Raw genomic sequence first — 23,814 nt, 5'->3', positions numbered from 1 at the left:
AACCCCAGGAGGCCAGGGCTGCCCTCTGAGGTCTACAGTGACCTCTGCTTCCAGGGCACCCATCAGTGCCCCTCCCTCTTTTCCACAAGATGAACCATGGTCACCTCTGAACAGGCGACACCGACCTCTGGACAGAGGAACCCAGGGTCTGCCGTCCAGTCCATGTGACCCAGCTCCCGGCCACGGACTGGCACCCATGGCTGCCCGAGCACAGCTTGTGCCCCAAGGGTCCTGCCTACCTGCCAGGGGAAAGCAGAAGCTCGCGGTGCCCGGGGAGCGGCCAGGACTCTTCTCGCTTCCCGGTGTCAGCAACGCAGACTTTGGTACCTCGTTTTAAAATTTCCTTCTTTCCTCTCTCCCTCCCTCCTTCCCTCCCTCCCTCCTTCCTTCCATATATATATATATATATTTTTATTTTTTCCCTATTCTAAAGTGCAACCCCTAATCTAGAGATGGTGTTTCCCTTCAGCAGGAGCAAGACGACCCGACTAGGCCACATTGAACCTCCGTCTTCCAAATCGCCTTGATCTTGCCTGAATCACAACTGCAACAGCCCTCGCCCCTGGCCCGGCACCCTCCCAGCACCTGATCTGGATGCACTGAGTTTTCACAAGAACTTGAGGTAGGTAAGGCGGCTGTCCTCCTTCCCCAAGTGAGGACGCTGGGGCCCAGAGTGGGCAAGAAGCTCACCTACACACACAGCAGGTGGCACAGGAATCCCAGCCCAGGTGGCTGGTCCCAGGGCCTGGGCCCGTGGCCACTTTTAGACCGAATGGCTTCAGAACTCTCCCCCAAACACTGGAGCGGGACCCAGGGCCGGAACCCAAGCATGCCAAGGCACGTCCCTGAGCTGGCCATCTGCTTCATCCGAGGATGGATCTGTGGGCGTCCTGGTGCTGGAGGAAGCCAGAGGGCTTCTCCGTGCTCAGTGTGACTGCCAGACCTGCGGATTGGCCATTTTGTGGCTTTCAATCCCTGAGTTAAGCAAGGCTGCCACAGGCCATTTTAGGCAGCCCTGGAGTTGGCTGCCCGTCACGCCCTGTGGCGCGTCCCTTGAGGGCCAGCTTCCTTCCAGGGCCACCCACTGCCTGCCAAGCTGTCGGTGTCCCCTTGGGGTGGTGTAGACAGAGGTCAGCACAGCAGCTCCAGAAACTGCGGCGGCCTCTGTCCTAGGAGTAGGAGCTCCAGGGCTCGGCCTCAGATAAATAAACGATTGTTCTCTTTCTACTTTTCACTCTGACTAGCAGAAAGTTTCAGCTTTTATGTGTGACTGACCTACACTGCTGGTGGACAGCACCGTCCTAGAAAAACGTTTAACCTGAGCTTGGAGTGGGGAGAAATCAAGGAGACCTTCTAGGAGGAGGTTTCATCTGAGTGAATTGAAAAATTCAGCAGGGTCTGGGCAGCTTGCATGTGTATGGCACCCCCCATGTTTTCCATGGATCCTTCATAACTGTCCCCCTGGTATTTATTCCTGTGGTACACACAGGGTCACCAGTGCTGGTGGAGGTGGGGTGGGCGGCCGGCTCTCCTCCTGACCCCGGCCCCTGCCACCGCCTCCCCCAGCGTCTCTCCTACAAGGAGCCTGACGATGAGCACAGGCTTCGTTTCAGCTCCATCCATCCGACAAGGTTGAAATCGAGTTGGCCAAGAAGCAACCTGAGTTGGTCATTTACAGAAAAATCAAATTATGTGGAAGCCTCGTATAATTGAGGGTAATTCGGGAAATAACTTTCAGGACAATGGCAGCTCGTACAGCTGTAGTGCCATTTGGCAATTGCTGAGGTCATTTTGTCACCCGAATACCCTTCTCACGCTGAAGTATGTCAGATTATATTTCTGTGGACTGACCAGGGAAGACCCCGTCGAGCGGCGTGCTGCTTCTCCAGATCAGAAAGCACCAGGGAAAGGGAAGCTCGTTCTTGAAACTTCTGTTTCTGGATCAGAACAACTGTCTGTAGAGAAAGCCCCAGTTAAATGTGGACCCCTCTGTGGGGTCCATGGCGCAGCGTCGGGACCACCATCTGCTACTGAGGGGCTCGGCTAGGTACCGAGACTGGCACACACAGCCACGGGGGTCTTTTGAACCACCCACGCGGGGTCTGCCCGTTTTCCAGGGCACATGGCGTGGCCCCACGCATCCACACACGCACACACGTACCCACAGAGGCACGCGCGGCCTTGAGCGGCTCCATCAAGCTTCCTGATCAGCAGAGTCTGCGAGACCCACGACATAAATCAAGATGGTAGGATGTGCTCCTAATGACTCTAGCTGGGAGTCTCAGGCAGGAGCAAATCATTTACCTTATGATTATTCAACACAATCCCCAATGTGCCTGCAGAATGTCTGCGCCTGTCACGCAGGGGCCTAGGAAAGGCCCAGACTCGCTAAGAGTTGGCCCCTGTCACCCAGCTCCATCCAGACAATGCACGACCACCAATTCCACTAACTCTTCACCTGGGTACCTCTGATACATGACGTGGACTCTCACCAACCTGCAGGACTGGTGCTGGGCCCTTATGTTATAGACCAGGAAACCAAGGTTTGGGACAGTTGGGTAACGGCCCCAGGCCCTACACTGGGCAAGGACTCCCCAGTTCCCTCAAGCACCCAATCCTCTCCTTTGACTCAAGTCGCATCTAAGTCTAGCGTCCCCATCTGTCCTGCCTTGATTGGAAATCTGACCAGGGCAGCTTCACTGACCAGGGAATAATGGACCCACTAACCAAGGCAAAAACCAGGCAGCCCACTGTCCCTGGCTTCCGCCGTGAGCCTGGCTGGGCCATTGTAATTTGCAATTAATAATGGAGCACGCTCCCGAGCGCCGTGTGTGAGGCCAGGTGAATGGCCTAGCTCGTCACTGCCCGCCAGCTGCCGTTCTGGTGGCCTGACAGTAAGTAACCACCCCGCACACGGAGCCAGTCTACGCCTGAATCAATCAATCCCACTTGGGCTGGTAGACAGCTGTTGGGTCAAAGCAAGATAATTAGATGGCCCCGTCATTTACCAGGTGGTTGGCAATGAAGCACTGGGGACTGTCCCCTGGTGCTCCTTCTTGCCCACCCCAGTATGTAGCACCAGACAGGATCCTTCTTCCCAAACAGCAGCTGGAAAGACAGACAGCCCTCGGCCCACTTGCTGATCTGTGAGATGGCATCTGATCCTTCAGGGACCCCCCACCTGATGCCTGGCCTGGACGAGTCTGGGATCAAGCGGGGGGCGGGGGTCCAGGGTGCTTATATGGGCTTGTCCCAACACTTTCTCTGGAGGTTTGGCTTCTGGATTTATCTGCGTGGTGCTGGTCAAGTGTCCAACCTCAAGACAGCAGACCCGCAACTATTCATTGAGCAGATGAGGGACAGTCGCCCCATGTCTTGGTGGCAGAGTAGACACGGGCCTTCATATGCAAAGAGTGGGAACTTAATGAACACTCCCCACTCACACACCTGGAGTGGCTTTCAAGTGGCAGGTCATGTTAGAATCAAGGAATCAAAGATATTTGAAGCCAAGGGCCCCAGTCCCTAAAGACCCTCCGACCCAGTGCTATTGAGTTCCGCCGCCCCTGAGCCTCAGGAGGCAGCTCTGGAATATCAACACCCCGGCCGCATCCCAGACAGACAAGACCAGAATCTCCAGGGAGGAGCCTGGGCACGGGTCAGTTTTTAGAAGCCCCCGAGTGGATCCAGTGTGCGTCCAGGCTGGAGAGCCCCTGATCTAATCCATTTAATCCGTGATGGGCAGCCGCCAGGAGCCGAGCTGGTTCCTAAGTTGCACACTTGCTCCTGTGAGCCCTGGTGACACCAGCCCTGACCACTCACCCCTCCAGAATGGTGGGTGAGACCCATCTCCTGGCACCAGCCTCTCCTGCCCCGTCTCCAGCCAGCTCCCAGCCTCACCCTGACTCTGGCCACAAACTCCTCCCGGGTCTCCTATGTGCCCCAGCTCCGGCTGCTCTGTCTGCACCGCCATCCCCTCTCCTTGTCACATGAAGTCTGCTGTGACCCACGCACGTGCCAGCTCCTTGTGGAGCTCCTCCACGTGCACCCCGCCAGGAGAGGTGCTACTCACAACCAAAGTCCCATAACTTTGCAAAAACCTGTCACCCAGCACTCAGATGCTAAGGGGCCCTCTTCCTGTGCCTTTCCCCGTTTATTCTAGAAATGTCTGCAGAAGAAGCAGATTTTTCAAGCAATGCTCCAAAAGCTCCTTGGGTGGGGGCTGGGAGATTGCCCACCCTGGGCTCGACCCTGGGCAGACTTTCACCAACCCACACTTGCAATTGAATCAACGAGCCCAGCATCCACCTGTCACCAGAGTGTGCCGTCCCACAGCAGAGTTCCTGCGGTGACGCCTGCTTAGCCTGGCTCAGCCAGGAGAAGAAGGAGCCTCCTCTGCAGAGCCCAATATAAGGTTCCGTACACAACATACGAATCCGCAGTTGCCTAGCGGGACACCTCCTGCGCCTTCCCTCCAGCCCATACGCCCTGTCTCCTGCCTTTGGTCCAGAGCACACCCCAGGCCTCAGCTTGAGCAGCTAGGAAGGAGACTGCAGGGAACGTTGCTCCTGGGGGAGACAGAGTGCTGCTTCCCCTCTCTTGTGGTCTAGCCAGGCCAGATGGGCCCATTCTGTCATTCAGCAGCTGTGTGATCTTGGCAAACCACTCGACCTCTCTGAGCATCCGTTAACTGATCAGGGAAATGGGGTTGTCAGAGACCTTCCTCTGGGTTGTTGTGAAGACTCATTGAGGGGCTGGGGATGTTGGGCTTCAGGGGGCCCACGGGCGGGCGGACCAGGCGGCAGGCGGACCAGGCAGCTGGCGAGGCTGAAGGATGGGTGCGCCTACCCCGCGGACAGGAGGGGCAATTATGCCCTATTCATGGTGACAGCAGAGCCCTGCCCTGGGCAGAGCCGAGCCCCGTGGCCCACAGATGGCTCGGCCCACAAATATGCACTTGGCAGCCCCTGAACTTTGGGTGACTTGACGCCAGTTGATCTGATGGGCAATTACGATTTATTTTGGGGCCAGGGAGGCAGCAGAGAACCAGGAAAATTACAAGACATCAGAGTGCAGCTCTGCTAAGAATACCATCGACTACACGGGATTTTTTTTTTTTTTTTAAAAACAATTGTTGTCTTATGGTTAGGGGTTTGCAGGGCACTGAAATAAGAAAACCCTGAAGCCAAAATCAGATTACAGGCAATTCTCCCAAGGGAGGTATGAACCTTGGTCCAGTGACACTCTGGGATTATGCTTATTTGGGAGAAGTATCAAGGGAGGCAATTCCTGCCAGGAGAACTTTGCTAGCAACAGTGAGCACAGCGTAGAGGTATTTGCAGTTTGTTCTGGTTTGTCTTTAGTAGTTCTTGCTGAGTTGTTGAGGCTGGCCTCGAACCTGCAATCCTCCTGCCTCAGCCTCCAGAGTTGCTGGGAACAGAGGCGAGCGCCACCACACCCAGGAATAATGTTAAGTTTTTTTGTCATATAAAATAAATGGTCCTCCTGTCATCATCCCATGTCAAACCCAAATAACCTGTCAGCACAGCCTCCCCCAGGGCCACTTGGAGGCTTCGCGTGGGAACGGAACGCAGTTACAACCCGTCGAGGAAGCCAGCTTCAGAAAAAACATCCCAAGGAAACAGGGCCATCTTCCTGCAAGGACGTCTCCCCGCTGCCAGCTGAAGGGGCCGAGGACATGCCCGAGCCATCCTGGAAGAAGGACAATGACTCACCCATGTACATCCTCACCAATGACGTCCCGCCCACGTCCTGGGCCAGGGCTAAACGAACTTCCCATCTGGAGGACACTCAGCGCCCCACCCTAAGGACAAGATGCCGTCCACCCAGAGGGTCGCTGCTCCTCTGACGGATTTACGAGGCACCAAGCGGTCGGCCCTGGCCGTCAATCACGCGTGGCAATCCTGATAGCGAGGCCCCCTCAGGGGAGCCGAGCCCGCGGCCTCACCACCCTCCTGCGCCTGGCCCCGAGCTCCATGCGGAGGCTCACACTCCGGAGGACAGAAGCCACCAAGTCAGGAGCAAGTGGACCCAGCAGTGGACACCCACGGGGGCCCCTGAGCAGGACACGCACCTCGGGTGGCCCTGCAGGGTGGGCGTGATTCACCCCGTATTATAGATCAGGGAGGGCATCTCAGAGGGGCTGTGTGACCTGCCCGCGGTCACCCCGTGGGGGAATGTGGACACCAGGCTGTGAACCCAGTCTGGCTGTGAGCACTTGTAATACCGAAGCCACCCTTGTGACCTCACCGATGACGGGCCATGCCGCCTCTGACACGTCAGAACAATCGAATTCTCCCAACTTCCCAGAGAGATGTTCAGGTGGGAACAATCTGCAGGGGCCCCCCGGTGGCTGCAGGTCACACAACGAGTCAGAGGGGAGCAGGGGCCGGAGCCCAGACGTCCACTCTTTCAACCACAGATATTCAGGGACCTGCCCTCAGCCAGACGCCCTGTTAGGTGTGGAGGGCCCAGGACACGGGCACGGGCCTCCCACTCAGAGGGGACTCCACCAGAAATAGTCTGCCCGGGACATCCTGCGTCCCTCGTCACCGCAAGATGTCCACCAAAAGACGGGAATGGTGAGCATCTGAGTGGCCTGCATGGCTTTCAACCTGGCTTGTCAGAGACCCCGGGAGCAGTCAAAGCCTGGTCCCCTCTTCCTGGAGACGGTGGTGTCGACAGGCTGGGATGCCGGCCAATAATGGTCAGGTCACGGGCCACGAAAGGAAAGGGCAAGATCACATCCCCCGCGGGGTCACCCGGAGCCCAGCAGAGAGGCTCTGGCAGGACTGGGTTTGTGGTCAGGGGGTTCATCTGGCCAAGTCGCACCCAGAGCCCCGAGGTGGGTGGCAGGGCCCGGGTCAGCCGGATCAGGCCACCAAGCTGCTCAGACACGGGGCCCACGCGCTCAGAAGGGAGTGGAGGAGGGAGGCCGGAGAGGGACGGGGACGAGACACTTCCTAGCCTTGTGTCCTTGAGTCCAGCATCCTGGAAGGCCGAGCCACACCCCGCCCCTTCCCCCAGTTCTCAACCTCAGCCAGGGTTGTGCCTGTCCCCAAGTGGGGATTAACGCTCCTCCAGAGGGCCAGCCAGGGATTTCCACATCAGGACCCCACACCACGGGGCCGTCGCCATGGTGACCGGCCACCCCGACTCCACTCCTCTCTGTCCACCAGCCACACGACTCTTTGGTGGAAGCTTTTTGTTGTTATTGTTCTTTTTTGTTTTTATTTTGCTCCAAAAGCAGCTCATTTCATAACCGACCCCAGAGGCCACGTTTGTGCCTCATTCAATGAAGGACTCAGACTGACGGGACCCTCTTTAGCAGGAGGTCCCCACACACAAGGGACGCGTGGGAGAGAGGGCCTGCCACCCCCAGCCTGGGGGAGGCTCCTCAAGCCCTCAGCCCGGGGCTACCCCTGTGCAGCCCGAAGGTCTGAGAGCAGAGGCCGGCCCCCGGGGGCCTCTAGGCCAGCACCCCGGGGCCTCTGTTCACTGTCAACATTTCTTACCAGGTTCCCAAGTGTCCCAGGTTGAGCGTCCCCTCTTCAAATGCCTGGGGCCAGAGCATTTCAGATTGGGATTTTTTCAGATTTTGGAACACCTTGCCTAGACCTCACAGGTAACCTGGGGCTGGGACAATTCTAAACACGACCTCATTTGCACTTCAGATGCTCCTCAGACCCAGAGCCTGAAGGGACAATCTTTCCAATGCACCTGCACTGTGACTGTGACGGGTCCCAGGAGGTCGGGAGTAGAATATTCCCATTTGTGGCACCATGGCCATGTCGGGCTCCCAAAGTTTCAACTGCAGAGCGCTTTGGATGTCAGACATTCAGATGAGGGTGCTCAACCTGTGCTGGAAACCGGGACCACTGCAGGGCGACGGAGGGCGGTTTCAAGTCTCCCCAGTCCATCCTTTGGCAGTTTCTCTGTCCCACTTCCCCCACCCCCAAACCGCCACATGCTGACCGTCAGGAGAGCACAGAGGCGCCCCAGGCTTACCTGGATCGGGTTGTAGAGCTCCTGCAGGGGACTCCGTGACCCCTTTCGACAGCAGATGTCCACACCAAAGGGATCCCTCCGCATGACTGAGGAGAGAAAGCGAAGCTGGTCAGGAAGGAGGCAGAGGCACCCAGGAGCGGGGAGAGACTGGGGCGCAGGCAGCTCCGAGCAACGAGGGCTCCTCGTGCTGTCCCTGGACCCCAAGAAAGAAAAGGGACGCGGCTGCCGTGTCCCAGGCAGAGGGTCTCCCGGCCAAGTCCGCGGGCAGAAGCGGTTTGCCTGGAAATAGCCGGAGCTGTGCGGAGCCCTCTGCGACAGGCGGGGCCGCAGGGTGGCCCCAGCATCACCACAAACAAGCGCGCGACAGGCTGCACGAGCTTCGGTGGCAGTGACGTCACCAGGCAGTAGGCACGCTTAGCTCTGTCACGACCTTCCGCGGCCCGACGCTGACCTGGACGTCATCGCGCAGCCCAAGGCCACTAAGGACTCCGCGGACGGTCCCCCTGTGGACCTGGACCCCTGGCACTTGGTGTCTGGACGTGCCCCAGGGTTCTCCTCCCACCCCCGCGTGGCCCGGAGGCCTGGCCTCTCCTGAGCCTCTTGTTATGATGTTATGTTTTCATTAAAATATCAGCTGTGGCCGAGGGAGGGAGGGAGGGAGGGAGGGAGGGAGTTTGGTCCCGGGCGGGCAGAGATGGCCAACCCAGGGGTCAAAGGGGGGGACAAAGAGAACTCCTCCAATCCCACCAGCACCCAGGCCACCCAGACAGGGTTTTTAAACAGAAATGGATTCTTGCTCACAGACACCCTGGCTCTGTGCTGTCCCTCACCAGGGCCTAACGCACAGACAGGCCTGGTCATTAACCGTTGTGGCAGCGGAGGAAAGGAGAGGGGGAAAGAAGGAAAGACGGGCCGGCCACAGTGGTGCAGGCCCGTGATCCCAGCAGCTCAAGAGGCTGAGGCAGGAGGATCGCGAGTTCAAAGCCAGCCTCAGCAACGGTGAGGTGCTAAGCAACTCAGTGAGACCCTGTCTCTACTTAAATACAGAATAGGGCTGGGGACATGGCTCAGTGATTGAGTGCCCGGAGTTCAATCCCCGGTACCCCCCCAAAAAAAGAGGGGGGGAAGATGAGGGAGGAATATTGAATAAGTGCTTTCTTCCAAAATAGGAGGCAACTTTCTAATGCAATCATATAATAGGGGCCAGAGTGGAACAAGGAAAATAGACCCTTTCCTAAGCCTAAAGGAATCACCCGCTATACAGTGACAGCAGAGTACACAGTAGGACATCCCCTCGTTCTTTGGAACAGACAGCCTGGACTTGAATCCTGGCTCTACCATATATTGGCTGTGTGCCTTTGAACAAAGTACCTAGCCTCTCTCTGCCTCAGTTTCTATGGGGAATGGCCAGGGCCGAGCACCAATCAAAGTGGATTTACAGCTGTGCGTGGTGGGACATAGCCACTCAGGAGGCTGAGTCAGGAGGATCCCAAGTTTGAGGCCAGCCTCAACAACTCAGCAAGACCCTGTCTCAAAATAAAAAATGAAATGGGCTGAGGATGTGGCAAAGTGCCTCTGGGTTCAATCCCCAGTACCCAAAAAAAAAAAAAAATCATTTAAGGACAGTAGCGTCTGAATTTCAGATACTTTTCACATGTCAGGAAATATCATCCTTTTGATTTATTTCAACTGCTTAACAAACACCGGCAGGGGGCTGCATTTGGCCCCCAGGCCCCAGTGCACCAAGCCCTGCCCTGCAGAACCACCCCACGTATTCCGGGGTCACAGCTCCACACACGCCCTGCCTGGCTGGCCGCCTTCCCAGGATCCGCAGGCAAATGTCAATACATAAAAGCCGCTGGAACGTGACCAGGCTGACCAGGGGACACTGGCTCTTTGTTCCTCCACGGCTGCCCCCAAGAAGAGGCAGGGGAAAGTCTACCTTGTGTTTTTCTTCATTTATGACTTCATTTTTCATTTCCACCAAAGAGGAGGTAAGCTGTTAAACGCACGCCAGTCACCCTTGGTGCACAACGACACAGCAACACTTCGGAGGAGAAAAAACAGCCGTAAAACTTGTAAAATCGTGCCCACGCCATGCAAGATTAAGTTCTCCCTGTGGCGACAGACTGGCTCATCGGGGCCCCGGGCTGCGGGACGGCCACCGTGAAACCCTACCGTGGAATCCATTAAAAGTCTGCTTTTTATGGAAGGCAGTATTATTTAATTGGTTTATTTTTCTAATGCAAAGGCCTTTAAAATGCTTTGACCGTGTGGGGCCTGCGACTTGGGGCCTGCGACTTGGGGCCTCTGCCTGCAGCCCTGCCTGTGACTCCGCGGGGCGCCCTGTGAACTGGCTTTGGCACCCCAGGTCTCAAAAGCCAGAGGGGCCCTGAGCGCTGTTTATTAAGATGATAACAGTCCTGCTGTTGGCGGCGTGGGGCGCTCTGGGCGCCTGGGAAGAGGAGTCCTTCCCACAGCGCAGGGAGGATTTCACAGAGGTGACGTCATAGATCTCCTCCTTGAGTAAGGTCAAGGCCTCGTCTGCCCAAAGCCACTTGTACCTGGTGGGTGCAGCCCGACCTGTGAGCCCAGGGCCACCTCCTGTCCCTGCTCAGCATGGCTGGGGGTGTGGCTCAGTGGTGGCGCACCCCTGGGTTCAATCCCTGGTACCCCCCAAAATAATCCCTGTACCTTTGCAGCACAGATGTGAAATTTTTTGCTATTTTCCATCCTTGGTGGATGGGGTCCCTGGTTGTGGCCGACAGAACTTGCTGGAGTCTGAGCTTTTACGCTGTGTGTGTGTCTTGGGACAAGGGACATCAGGGCAGGTCCAGAGGCCGACCAGCAGGCGGTGGCCGTCAACGTAGAGAGCACTCGAGTTCGGCTCACTGACCCTCACAGGGGTCCTACTGTGAGGAGCGGGTGCCACTGATGTCTCCTTTTTACTGTCCCCTCTTTACCCAGGGGAGGGCTGGGGCTCAGCGGGGTTAGCTCAGTCACCCAGGGGTCAGGCTGAGCGGTCAGGCACAACGCTGGACCACAAGTGAGGGCCATGGAAACGTCTCCATGGTTCCCTCCTGGCCTGAGGCCTGCTGGCTGGCCACGTCTAGGACCGGTGGTCCCTAGGCAACCTGGAGTCACAGGGCACACGGGCAGGACGGGCTGGCCAGACCACGGATGGCCACGATGGCAGAATCATTCGCTTAATAGATGTTCATCGAGCGCCTGCGAGAGGCTGGGCTGGGGAGGCAGGCCGTCCCCGGGTCACTCAGCTTGCCTGGGACCCAGCAGGTCCTCCAAAGGCCCCCGAATGTTCCAGGCCATCAGCACTGGTCAGGGCACCGCGCGGGACCGTTGTGCTATACGTGGAGGGAGCTGCTGGGGGTTATTTTCCCCCTTTGAAAGTGTAAGGCCTGATGATCGAAAGCCCGAGGAAAGAGACCCCAAGGACATCAGTGGGGACCTCCTGCCGTCCGCCCACCCCGACAGTCATTTTCTCCTTTCTCAACACGCAACAACGAAAGGCCCAGGAACCTCGCAGGCTCCGTGCGCAGCGCGGCTTCTGGGACCCGAGGAGCCCAGCGTCTTCCCGAAGCTAAAGCGAGACCCCAGCCGCGGGTTTGTGGCACCAGGATGAAGAGGGCACCGCCTCCGGGTGAAGCTCTGTCCCCACCTCCACCCGCGCAGGGTGCGGGAGCCAGCTCGGGGCAGAGGAATCGGCCATCTGGGTCTCGGTGGCTCCTGTGGCCCTTCAGTGCTGCTGCCACCAGGAAGGGCGGCTGGGCTGTTGGTTCGGGTCGGACATAGAACGGAAGTCCTGGGAGCCCGGCAGAAGCCGCCTCCATGCACGTCGCAAAACCAAGTCATCAGAATCCAAGGGACGCAGCCCAAACCCTGAAATTCACAGGAACCTCAGAAAGTGACATGATTGTCCCAAATCCCCAGTGTAGTTGGCTGCAGAGCCAGGGCTGGAAGTCAGGTCTTGGAAAATACAGTAAGAGTTCATAATAATCACGGCCGGCCAGGCGTTAGGATTACCACGTGCCCGGTACAGGCATACGGCTGAGCCCTTTCCTCACATTGCTTCAGTTAATCCTCATAAAAACCCTTTAAGTTAGATAATAGTAATAACAGCATCTATTCCCATCTTACAGTTGAGGAAACTGAAGCCCAGAGAGGTTCTGTAATTTGCTTGAGATCACACAGCCGGCAAATGGAAGGGCAAGTAACACAGTCAAATCCTGATCTCTTTCTAAAGGCAGGGAAAGAGGGCTTCGCACTCATATCGCCACCATCTTTGTGCTGCCAGTTCATTCAGCATTCAAAGTGAAGCACTTATATACTAAATTACCAAGTCCAGTGGGGCTCCATCCTCCCTCCGGCAAGCCCACCCTAACATCCAGCTGACTGGGGACCTTTCCAAAGCCCCTGACCTGCTAACAGCCTGGACGTGGTTCCTCACCAGTTCCAGGCTCCCCGAGCGCAAAGCAGCTCTCTCCCCAGTGCCCGACTCACACCAGCGCCCAGCACAGTGCATCCGGCCAGACGGGACACGTCGGATCCACTCTCAGCATCCTGCCCCGGGGCACCCACAGCACCCCCCAGGAGGACAGTATGTCACCGCTGACCCCCCTCCCCCAGGTCACTGTGCTGAAAGCAGAACAACCAACTGACCTGGTTCCCAAGGGACTGAGACCCTGGGGGCTCGGGACCTGGGGTGCCAATACCAGAAAAGCCCTGGGACCACTGGGTCACCAGACAACCCTGGAAAAGGAGGTGGCTCAGGCATTAAGGTCAACCAGGTCCGGGCCAGACCTGGGTTCACCCACGGGACAGCCTTGAGGGCCACCTCCTGTCTCCCACACTCAGCTCCAGGACACCCGCAGTAACAATGCCGAGGGCCTCGTGGTGCGTGGCAACGGGACCAGCGTGGGAAACAGCCTGGCACTGGCCCTGAAAAACCATCTGTGGGACAGGTCGCAGGACTGGACCCGCCCCAGCTCGGCCACGGAGCCAGCAGCCTCGCTAGGAACGAGATCTTGTGGGGACAGACTGAGCGTCCCTGAGGCCAGACCCTGAATCTGGAACTCTGGGAGTGTCACAGTGCTCAGAGGAAGCTTCAGGTTTGGGATTTGGGGATTAGGAGGCATTTGCTGATAAAGTCTAGGCAAACATTTCCGATGCAGACCCTCTGCAATTCCGAGGGTCCCAAACATTAGAGCTACCCAATCAGTGTCCCCTCAACTGTAGAGCAGAACAGCGAGGTGTCAGGCATTAGGTATTGAGAGTAATCTCGCGATGACTTAATGGGGGCGGGGGATGTGGGGGTTCTATGCAAATACTGTAATATTTTATGTTATATGAAGGACCTGAGAGGCCGTGGATTCTGGTATCTGCAGGGCAGGGGGGTCCTGGCACCAATTCCCTATTCTAATACTACAAAAATGGGAATTCCTGCCCCCCCCCAAATCTCAGACAGCTAGAGGTCTAGGCCTGGGCCACGGGGCGGCTCTTAGAACAAAGCCTTGTCTTAGGGACCAGCTCTGGCCTGAAGCTTTCCCGGGAGAGGGCGGGGCCAGAGAGGGCGGGGCCGGGAGCCCCAGCCTCCACCTGTGCTCAGTGAGGGCTACGCAGCGTCACCTGTTGTTCTGCATCCAGTGCTGCCCTTTGGGGACACCACCCCCCCATTCTGCTCTTTTAAATCAAAGCAAGAACTGTGGGAGGGAGACTCAGGACAGAGGAAAAAGCCACAGCAAGACCCAAACTACATCTGAGCCTGGCATGGTGGGGCACACCTGTAATCCCAGCAGTCTGGGAGGCCAAGACAGAAGGATGGCGAGTTCAAAGCCAGCCTCAGCAAAAGTGAGGTGCTAAGTCTTTTATTTAGACCCTGTCTCTAAATAAAATACAAAATAGGGCTGGGGATGTGGCTCAGTGGTCGAGTGCCCCTGAGTTCAATCCCCGGTACTAAAAATAAATAAATAAGTAAAGCACATCTGTAGCTAGTCCATTCGAAACTTGTAAAAATACCCGAAACCTGTATCGCCAGGAGATTTCATTTTATTTCAAACAATCTTTGGCAGATTGAATCCAAACTCATTTCTGAAGCCTGAGAGGTTCTGGACTAGCCACATCTGGCTGTTTCTCGTTTTCAGAGGAGAAAACCGGCTCAGAGAGGGGACGGAAGGGCCAGAGGTCCCACAGCTGTACTGCAGGGCCAGCAGAGGCTAGCACACCTCCTGCAGTGCCAAGCCCCACAGGGCCCACAGCTGCCCTCTCATCACACCTGCTGCCTGACTGAGTGCTTAGCGCACAGTGGTACACAGCACGTGTGTTTCAATTGACTGAAACTAAAACTAGAGGCCAAGCAACCCCAAAGTTACCACAGACACTAACTGTACCAACAGGGACCAGGCCAAAGCCCCTCCTCACAGCAGAACAAAGAGGAGCGAGCAAGCTCTGTCCTCACACGCCTTCTCCCGGTGCAGTGCCCCCTCGGGATGGTTTAATTCGCCTCCTTAGCCAAAGTCGTGAAAATCAACCAAAACAAGCAGCAAAATTAATATGCTGTGCTCCTCCTGGGCTCTGAGGTGCCTTAAATGAGCTCTCTGTGCACCCCACAAACACTGACACTTACCCCCACAGCTCCTTGGGGCTCCTTAACCCCCTTGCAAGCAGGTGGTCTTGTGCCCATTTTAAAGACGAGGAAACTGAGGCTCAGAGGAGCCGGAGAATTTACCCAATGACTCGGCTACAATGTGGCAGAGCCAAGATCCAAACCTGGCACCTGCAATGAGATGTGTCACCAATTACAGATGTCAGCAGCCGGAAGAGACGTGCACAAAGGCCGTCCCTGAAGCCAGGGCCTTCGGGTGCCCTACAAAACATTCAGCATGCCTGTGTTTGTAGGTGACTTCTCAGGAGCCCCAGAACATTATCTAACTTCACCACCTGGTTCTCACTGCTCTCTGCACGCAGGGCCTCCCACAGGGACAACCCAGAGCGCTTCAAAACCACCGCCAGATCCCATCCAACGTATTAGAGACCTACAAACAAACTCAATAAAGAAAACTGAGGGTCAGCCGGGTGGTGCACACCTGTGATACCAGTGACTTGGGAGGCCGAGGCTGGAGGATCGCAAGTTTGAGGCCAGCCCCTGTGACTTAGCAAGACTCTCAGCAACTTAGGGAAACCCTATCTCAAAATAAAAAATTTTAAATGCTGGGGATTAGCACCGTGATTGAGTGCCCTTGGGTTCACTCTCCATGAAAAAAAAAAAAAATCTCAGGGATTTGGCCTTTATTTGGCTGGGGAGTAACCTGAACCCTCTCACAGCCAGGTCCTGGTCCTCTCGACTGTAAGCTCTTTGAGGCAGGAAGCCCCTCCTGTGGGAGGTGGTTGCAGAACCAAAGTGAATTGAACTTTTGGTGAATAAAGGTCAAGGACGTGAATCCAAGAATTAGGTGAACGCTCTGGGTATAACTGGGGAAGGGAAGAGACTCGGCTTCACCTACAGGCCACGAGGCTTCCTGACACCAAAGCCTCTCCTGGGGGCTCCACTACTCATCCTGGAAGAATATTCGGTGCCCATTAAAACACTACCTGCAGGGAGAGTAGCCCCCAATGGATTCACCAACACCAACGGCCTCTGTGATCCACCCGTTGTTTCTTTTAGAGGATTTTGGTCATCTGCAGAGCAGGGGGGCGTGCTTAATTCCAGAGGCACAAGGTCCCTGCCCAGGCACAAACCACTTGTCCACCTGGCAGGTTAGTGTAAAATGAGCCACATCCATGTCAAGAAGGGCCTCTTAGGGACCATCTGGTCATGTGACTTTCATGCAAAAAGAGGTTCTGGATGGCTCTATGGGGCTGAGGGAAAGTGGCTTCAGAGCTGGTTGGCTGCACAAGATGAAGAGCAGAGAGCAGATCCTAGGTGCTGAATGTGCGCCCCCCCTTCCTGCGCTGAGACCCCATGGGGCTTTGGCGGGTGGGCAGTCATGAGGGCACGGCCTTCCTGGCCGGGATCAGTGCCTGTGTGAGAGGCCCTAGAGAGCCCCTTGCCCCTTCTCCGGGGGAGGGCACAGCGAGAAGGCATCGCCTAGGAACCGACAGCCTCTTGATCCAGCAGCACCTTGAGGTGGACCTCACCAACTTCAAACCGTGAGAAAAAACTTCTGTTGCTTAGAAGTCACCTGGTCTGTAGCATTTTGTTACAGCAGCTGGAACGGACAGATACCAAGCTCAAAAATGATCCTCAGGGCTAGAGGGTTCAGCATGCAACCCACTGGAAGAAATGGGAGCAGGCAGAGGGGAGAGAGGAAGGGTAGGGGGCAGGGCGGGGAGAGGGGGCCCATCCAGCCGCCCGAGCCCCAGGTCCAGGGGAGAGGACTTGACTTGTCCAAGGTCACGTGGCTGCTTGCCACAGAACTGCGACAAGAGCGAGGGGCTCCTGAGGCCTGCCTTCTCCCCTGCACACACGCAGCCGCGGCTCTGAGCCGGTGCTTAGCCTCACCATGTGTGACGAGCTGATATTTTTATTCTCTTCTTTTTTTAACACGAGTCACGATTCATGAAATCGATTTCACAACAACCAACGAACCATGACGGGTGGTGGCAGAGCCCTGGAGTGGGTCTCCTGAAAGACGTCAGGGGTGAGGGTCGGGCTGAGGAGGTAGTGTAGGACTTGAACTTGAGGAAGACTGACCAGCAGGACTCGTGGCTCCCAGGCCTAAGACTTCCTCCCACATGCCCGTCCGCGCTGCATGGGCCATGGTATCCCCAAGGCTGTGCCCACCAACCCCAGGAGCCTGCTGGCTCCTCCTGCCCACCTGCTAATGCCCCTGTCAGCTCGTCTCCCGTCACCAGCCGAGGACAAGCCACCGCCTCTCCTTTTGCTGTGATCGGAGACCTCCTCACTGGCCAGCACTGGTGTCCCTGCTCCCAACTCGACCTCCCAAGACAGTCCCCACCAGCGGTCAGAATCCTCTAAGAATGGGAATCACATCGCGATGTCCTCCCTGCCCGCAAAGACCTGCCACCACCTAGAACAAGATCCCAAGTCCCACGTGTGGCCTAGGGAGCCGCACAGGACCGTGGCCCTCCCCGGCCACGCGGCCTCTCGCTCAGAGCCAGAGCCTCGGCCTCAGGACCTTGGCACTCCCTGCTCCACCAGCCTGGGACACCTCGCCCGGTACCAGGGGTCGCTCTTTTCTTCCTTCTGGTCTCTGGACACCTGGCCAGCGCCCCAGAAAAGCTGCCCAGGACACACGTCCCCACTCTCCTTCCTCCCTCTCGGCCTCGCTCTGCCCTTCTGCCCTGCACTCGTCACCTCTCCCTATTTGAAATGCTCCCCTGGCCACTGCTTGGTGGGTCCCTTGAGACTAAACACTCCCGGAGGAGGGGGCACAGTCTCACCTCCCAGGTGTCCTTGGTACCCGAGAGGCCCTAGAGCGAGGCCTTGGTGACCGAGTGCATGCAAGACAGCTCCTTTCCAAAATGAGAAACTGGATGCGTTTTGAAGCATGGTCACCTTGTCCCCGTCCCCTAATCTTTCCTGGGAAGAGCAGACCTAAGGACTTATAAGAGGACACCCCCGCCCGTCTGACTCCCTCCAGAGGGGCCTGGGGGGCTGCAGGCATCTCTGGGTCCCGAGGGCTCCTCAGGAAGGTCTGAAGAACTGGGCAGCCGGACAGGGGACTAGTGCCCAGCAGGCACGCATGGCATCCGCAGGGGCAGAGAGGCTGGGGCCAGCGGGGGCCGGGCCTGGCTGCGGGGGCCCTCGAGGGTCCCGTGGGCTTGGCTGTCGGGCCACGCCAGCTAGGCCCAGGGGCCTCCCTTCTTTAGGTTCACCCCCAGTCACTCCGAAAACATGTTAGAGAGAGACCAGACATGGCACCTGTGACCGCGTGTGAAGCGGGGCCTGGGCCTGAGGCACTCATGGCGGAGAATGGAACGGGGTTTGCTTTACGATGGCAAAAAAGAGAAAAGAATAGAAAAGAAAACCACAAGCTAAAATACTGCATCCTAACCGCGTCTTAGGCGTGCAGCTCAGTGGTGTGTGGCGCATTCAGGGTGCTGTGCGAGATCTCGGCGGCCCACTCCAGTACGTCCCCAACGTCCCATAATGAGGCCCTGTCCCCACCATTGACAACTTGTCCTTCCTGCCCCTTGCTGTGACAGCTGCTGCTCCCCTTCCTTCCTCTCCTCTGCACCATGTAAGTGGAATCCCGTGGGATCTGTCCCCTGATTGTTTCCCTTTGCACAATGCCGTCGAGGTTCCTGACGTGGCAGGACGTGGCAGACTCCACTCTCCTCGGGGCTGGAGCAGGGCATCGTGTTCAGGTTGCACGTGGCCCCTCGTCCACCCGTCAACGGACCCTGGCTGCTCCCACCCTTCCCTGCTATGAATGTGCGCGTGCAAATGTCTGTTCAAATCTCTGCTGGGGTTTTCCTGAGACCCAGGACGTGACCCTGAAGTGGAGCCCAGAGGCTGGCAGGCGAGGTGGTCAGCTGGTGGCTTTGGACCAGGGCTGTAGGGACAGTGGCTCTCTTGAGCAGAACCTCAGGACCCAGCCTCGGGGTCTGATGCCCCTGGAGGGGACCTGTCAGCTGTCTCAGCTGATCCTAGCGCTGGGGGCCTGGGGAAGAGGCGAGGAAGGGGATGAAGAAAGGCAGCCCGGGTGGCTGTGAAGGACGGAGCCGGCCACCTCAGGATGGGTCGGGGGCTGCAGGAGATGCTTCAGACACAGGAGAACATCAGGCCACCGAAGCTGCGACCGTGAAATGGGTGGAGAAGGTGACCCTAGAATCGTTGGAGATGCCAGAATTGCTACCTTAAAACCCCAGGATGGCACCGGGGTGCAGAGAATGGCCTAGCACGGGGGAGCCCTGAGTTCCCTCCCAGCACCATCAGCCCCAAAAAGAAGGAGAAAGGAATAAAGAAGAAAACCAGGATGATTTCAAATTAACTGGAGAAAACGTACAAAACAGACAAATCTATAGACGCAGAAAGTGGACTGGCGGCCACCCAAGGCCAGGGCCAGGAATGGGAGCGACAGGACACAGACAAGGGGCTCTTTCTAGGGGATGGAAATGTTCTAAAATTAGGCTGCGGTGATATTTGTACAACTCTGTAAATACCCCCACTTCCTAGAGGGCCACTCTTAAAATGGGTGAATTTTATACAAGAAATAAAGTCTCAATGCGGCTATTTTTAAAAATAATTACAGAAGTGTTTTCAGAATCAAATCCATAATGTGAACATTTCTGAGATTTTGACCAGTGGAGTGCAAGAACGACGTGGCAATGCCGACATGAAAGATTAAACCGGACAAACTGTTCGACGTGAGATCGTCAATTGAAATCTTCTACATTTGTATATAATCCTGGAACATTAAGAAACTTGAGATCCATCGTCTTCATAAGTTGGAAGTATTAGATTTATATTATTTAGATACTTGTTTGTCAGGCAGCTGAAGTAATCAAAAAGGACTTTAAATTATTATTATTATTATTATTATTATTATTATTATTATTATTACTACTACTAAACTGGGAATTGAACCCAGGGGTACTTAACAACTAAGCCACATCCCTAGCCCATTTTTATATTTTATTTAGAGACAGGGTCTCAGTGAGTTGTTTAGGGCCTCATTAAGTTGTTGAGGCTGGCTTTGAACTCACAGTCCTCCTGCCTCAGCCTCCTGGGTCAGTGGGATTACAGGTGTGTGCCATTGTACCCAGCAAATACATTAAATTTTAAATGCCATTTGAGTTATCCAAAGGTAGTTAAGTTGGTTAAAGGCTGAATATGAACCTAAGGCCACCCTAAAGATAACCGGTGAAATCAACTGGGTTTATAAACAGAAATTAAGATCTGAAATTTAAAGGTAGGGTCTGAGATTTGGGACTTTAATTCTTTTTAGATTTGTCCACAACTGTCACCCTCAAAGGTGTGAACAACCTCCACTGGTAGAGTATTAAGAGGACTTGGGACCTTGGGGTAAAGGAGGACCACCCACCCCAAGCCCCAGCACAGATTTCCTCCTTCAAAACCTCTGCATGGGTAGAAGGATTTTATTCTCAAGAAACTTCAGATCTTGTGGAGAAACCATTCGAGAAGCTGAAATTGGCGGTTCACGTAGGGCAGCCCTTATAAATTACATTTTATGCTCACTTTGATAAAACAAGATAGCAGCGCGATAGAGATCCCATTAATTACATTTTACACCTTAAATGAGCAACCATGAGTGCGGCCCAGCCTCCGCCGGCCCCCTCCCTCCCTGCTGGAGAACTCAGCCCTCCCCTGCGGTTTCTTTTGCAGATAAGCAGATGACGATGTGCCAAAAGACTTTCTTCCCGGCGCTGGGGGCCCCAAGTCTGACTTCCCAATTTGGATGCACCGATGTCTGCCTCTGAGGTCCCCCACACTTACAGACCCAGAGCACCACCTCCACAGGTCACCTTTCCTGAAGCTTCTGGAACATGCAGGGTATTTCCTCCAGGCCTCCCCCTCTGGAGCACGCGGGGCCACTCAGCTCTGCCCACGATGGAGCCCCTGGCTCAGCTCAGCTGTGCTGGGCAGCCCCCCCTCGCCCACTCAGGCAGGCTGCTCAGGGGTCCAGCCCCTCATGGCCACCGGGCTCTTTGAAGGTCAAGGAGATTGTCACCCAACCTTTGTCTCTCTCAAGGCTATCTGAGGAAACCCTGAGCTTCCCTAGGTTTTGCTTTCTGCCTCTCTGTAGAAGGTGGGAAGGGGCCCTGGACAAGGGTGTACTGGGTTGAATAGTGTCCACTGCTCCACCTTCCAGAACTGTGTATGGGAGGACAAATGGGTGGGGTTGTAAGCCACCCGGTTTATGGGGGTTTGTTACAGCAGCCGTAGCTAACTAATACAGACAGGTTTGCATCAATCTCTTGGCCTCAGTTACCTTATCTATAAGATGCCTACCTAGAGGGGCTGCGGTGAAGACCTAGTTAATTCGGGTGGCCCAAGGTAAGTGCACAGTAAGACATCACTAGTGATCACTCCTGTGGCCGCTATGTTGATTGTCTAATTATCCCCCAATAGAGCACCTCAAAATTGTCTTCTAACCCAACCCCAAATCTCTCTGACGTGGACCTGTGTAGACATATTCATCTGTGGGCACTAAAGTATTTCACAAATCAAAGAGAAGTTCTCGAACTGTTCATGGGCAGCAGGGGCTGGTGACGTGCTATGGCGGGCGAAGCATTTGGCTTTGCTCACCTGAGAACGCAGCAACTCAGGATGCTGAGAGGGCTGCAGGCCCGAGTCTCTCTTTTCTCCCACAGCAAGAGAGAGAGAGAGTCTTTCTCTATAGCTAGAGAGTCTTCCCACAAGGAAGACGCCTACAGCCACACCAAGATGAGCCTTCCAAGGCGGGCGCTCACCGACCCAAGCCCACATTTCCATTTCCATATGTCTAGGGGAGTGGGAGGAGGGAGCTCTCTCTGTGTTTGTTCATTTGTATTATTTTCTTCTGACTTGTCTGTGGCACAAGATGCCGATAGAGAGAACACTGATTTTAAAAAACATGCCCACATGCACTACGTCACGGAGCCAGGAAGATGTTTACACCCTTCAGATCGAGTCACCTCCCTCCTGGGGAAATTACACCCAGGGACTGTTCAACAGAAAGGGAAAAAAAGTTATGTTGCAAAGATGTTGACCAGAGCCTTTCCCTCCTGAGGGCCACACACTGGAAACACTCCAGGGTGCCCAAGGTAATCGGAGTTCACTTAGGTACATGGTATGTTGAATTTAAAAAAATAAAACACTACTGACATTAAATGTCATCGTGTCAAGACATGGAAATGGGGTTTAAGGCCACAGAATTCCAGAGATAAAGATGGGGGCTGCGTCTGCACAGACACACACATGCAGAAGAGCAGAGAGCAACAAGCACCCTCCGTGGAGTCCACTTTTCCCTCCGCGTCGTACATCACTTAAACAAGGTGACTTCAACCAGCCATTGGATCCAAGTCGACTCCGAGCACTCCAGATGCCGCTGCAAACCAGGCACGTGCTGAACAGACAGCTGGACTCTCCCCAAAGAAAACTGAAAGCTATCTGCAGCCACGGGTGTGGGTTTTCTTCCCACGGAATTGCGTGTGTGCGTGTGTGTGCATGCGTTGTGTGTGTGTGCGTGTGTGTTAGTGCATGTGTGTGAGTGCGTGCGGGTGCCAGGATGGCTCCAAGGCCTCATGCGTGCTAAGCAGGTGCTCGTCCACTGAGTTGTCCCCTAACCCCCGAGAGATCTGATGCTCAGTGAGCGCGCTCCGTCTCTGCGTGTCTCAGGGAGGTCTTGGGGATGCTCGGGGTCACCTGAGTTGCTGCCTTCAAGAAGTGCTGAAAGGGGGAGGGACATGAAAGTGGGTGACAGAGGAGAGCCAAAAATGGATGAGGGAAGGCGGGACGGGGACCGAGGGCGCACCCACGGCTGTGGGGGAAGCTTCGAATCTTCTTCGCCTTGAAATGTGGCCAGGGGACAGGCCCCTGCAGCTGCACCCTGTCACACACGCCCACGCTCCCTCTCTCCCTTCCCCTCTGGGGATCTGAGCTGCAAAGCGGAGCCTGCGCCACCGTCCCCTGAAGCCAGCTTAGGAAGGGAGTGAACCCAGCCAAAGATCCAAAGCTGCTCTCGTGAGCTCCCCCAGGGAAACGTGCACCGTTTTAAGACGTCTTTCCCCTTAAAATAAAATAGCATCGTGACAAAATAGACAGTCTCATCTTTCCCTAGAAGGTAAGAAAACCTTGCCACATCGTTGTTGCTATGACGAGCAGGACGCCGTGACCCCTTGGTGCGCAGCACTCGCATGGACAGACGGTGCTTGGGCATCAAATCCCGCCCCCCAGGCAGCCAGGCAGGGTCTGTGTGTCCAGCCAGATTCAGACAACAGGGGGTTTGCAAATGGGTGGGGCCCAAGAGGAGGCAAGAGCCCCGTGTGTCTGTACCTGTGGGAAGTGGCAGATGTCAGGGTAGTTCTGCTTCCAAGCTTGCTGCCTGGCGTCTGGATGACCCAGGGACGGGGACGAGCAGGACTCCACCTAGGTCTGACTGTCTGCCACGCCAAACGCCAGGCACTGAATAAACACGATTTTGTTTCACCCGCGCCTCCACTCGTCCACCCAGAGATGAGCCCCCTTCTCCACTTTACGGAGGAGGACGAACCCAGGTCCATGCCACAGGCACCTGGCAGCAAAGGTCGGAGGGTCTGAACTGTAACACCAGGTCCCCGGTGACCACCTCTGCCGGTCACCACCAACACTTCCTGGCGTGGGACAGAAGGGAGAGGGAGAGAATACCCAGGGCACAGAGAGCGGCGTCCCCAGCTCCAGGTCCATCCCCGAGCGAGAATCCAAACATGAACCCGGGAAACGGGGTTTAAGTCCGTTGGTAAACACCATGTGACGGTGGCAACGGGCCTGTCTGTCACAGAGGGTCAACCTGCTAAGGGTGCCAGAATTCTCTCTAAGATCCTGGCCCTGCCACTCTCCAGCAAGAACTCTTCTGCAAACTTCTTAACCGCTCGGTGTCCCAGTTTTGTCACTGGTAAGACGGGAATCATGAGAGAACTTGCCTGATCGGGTTGCTAAGGGGGTGACAGGAGATCAAAGTGCTGAACCCGCTGGCTGCCAGGCTCTCGAGGACGCAGACTATTTTCATGTCTTAACTCCTCCGAAACCAGGATGCCACTCGGGCTCGCAGCCTTTCACGGACTTGATGAGACCATCGATGGTGGTGACGACGATGACCAAGGCACAGG

At 55.8% G+C, this 23,814-nt stretch overlaps 1 protein-coding gene across 2 annotated transcripts in view; it reads right to left on the bottom strand.

Annotated features, from left to right (window-relative positions):
- Nucleotides 1–23,814, bottom strand: part of Chst11 (carbohydrate sulfotransferase 11) — a 213,150-nt gene that overhangs the window by 90,989 nt on the left and 98,347 nt on the right. For both annotated transcript variants that reach the window (XM_046429719.2, XM_046429720.2), the window contains exon 2: nt 8,026–8,111. In XM_046429719.2, coding sequence (XP_046285675.1) covers nt 8,026–8,111 — 86 coding nt within the window. The remainder of the gene's footprint in view (nt 1–8,025; nt 8,112–23,814) is intronic.

This window comes from Marmota monax, unplaced genomic scaffold (assembly GCF_021218885.2).
Source record: "Marmota monax isolate L192 unplaced genomic scaffold, Marmota_monax_Labrador192_F-V1.1 WCK01_AAM20220418_F8-fsc00051, whole genome shotgun sequence".
In the NCBI taxonomy this organism is placed as follows: Eukaryota; Metazoa; Chordata; class Mammalia; order Rodentia; family Sciuridae; genus Marmota; species Marmota monax.
The sequence above is the reverse complement of the archived record's forward strand: the minus strand, read 5'-3'. Positions and strand labels throughout refer to the sequence as shown.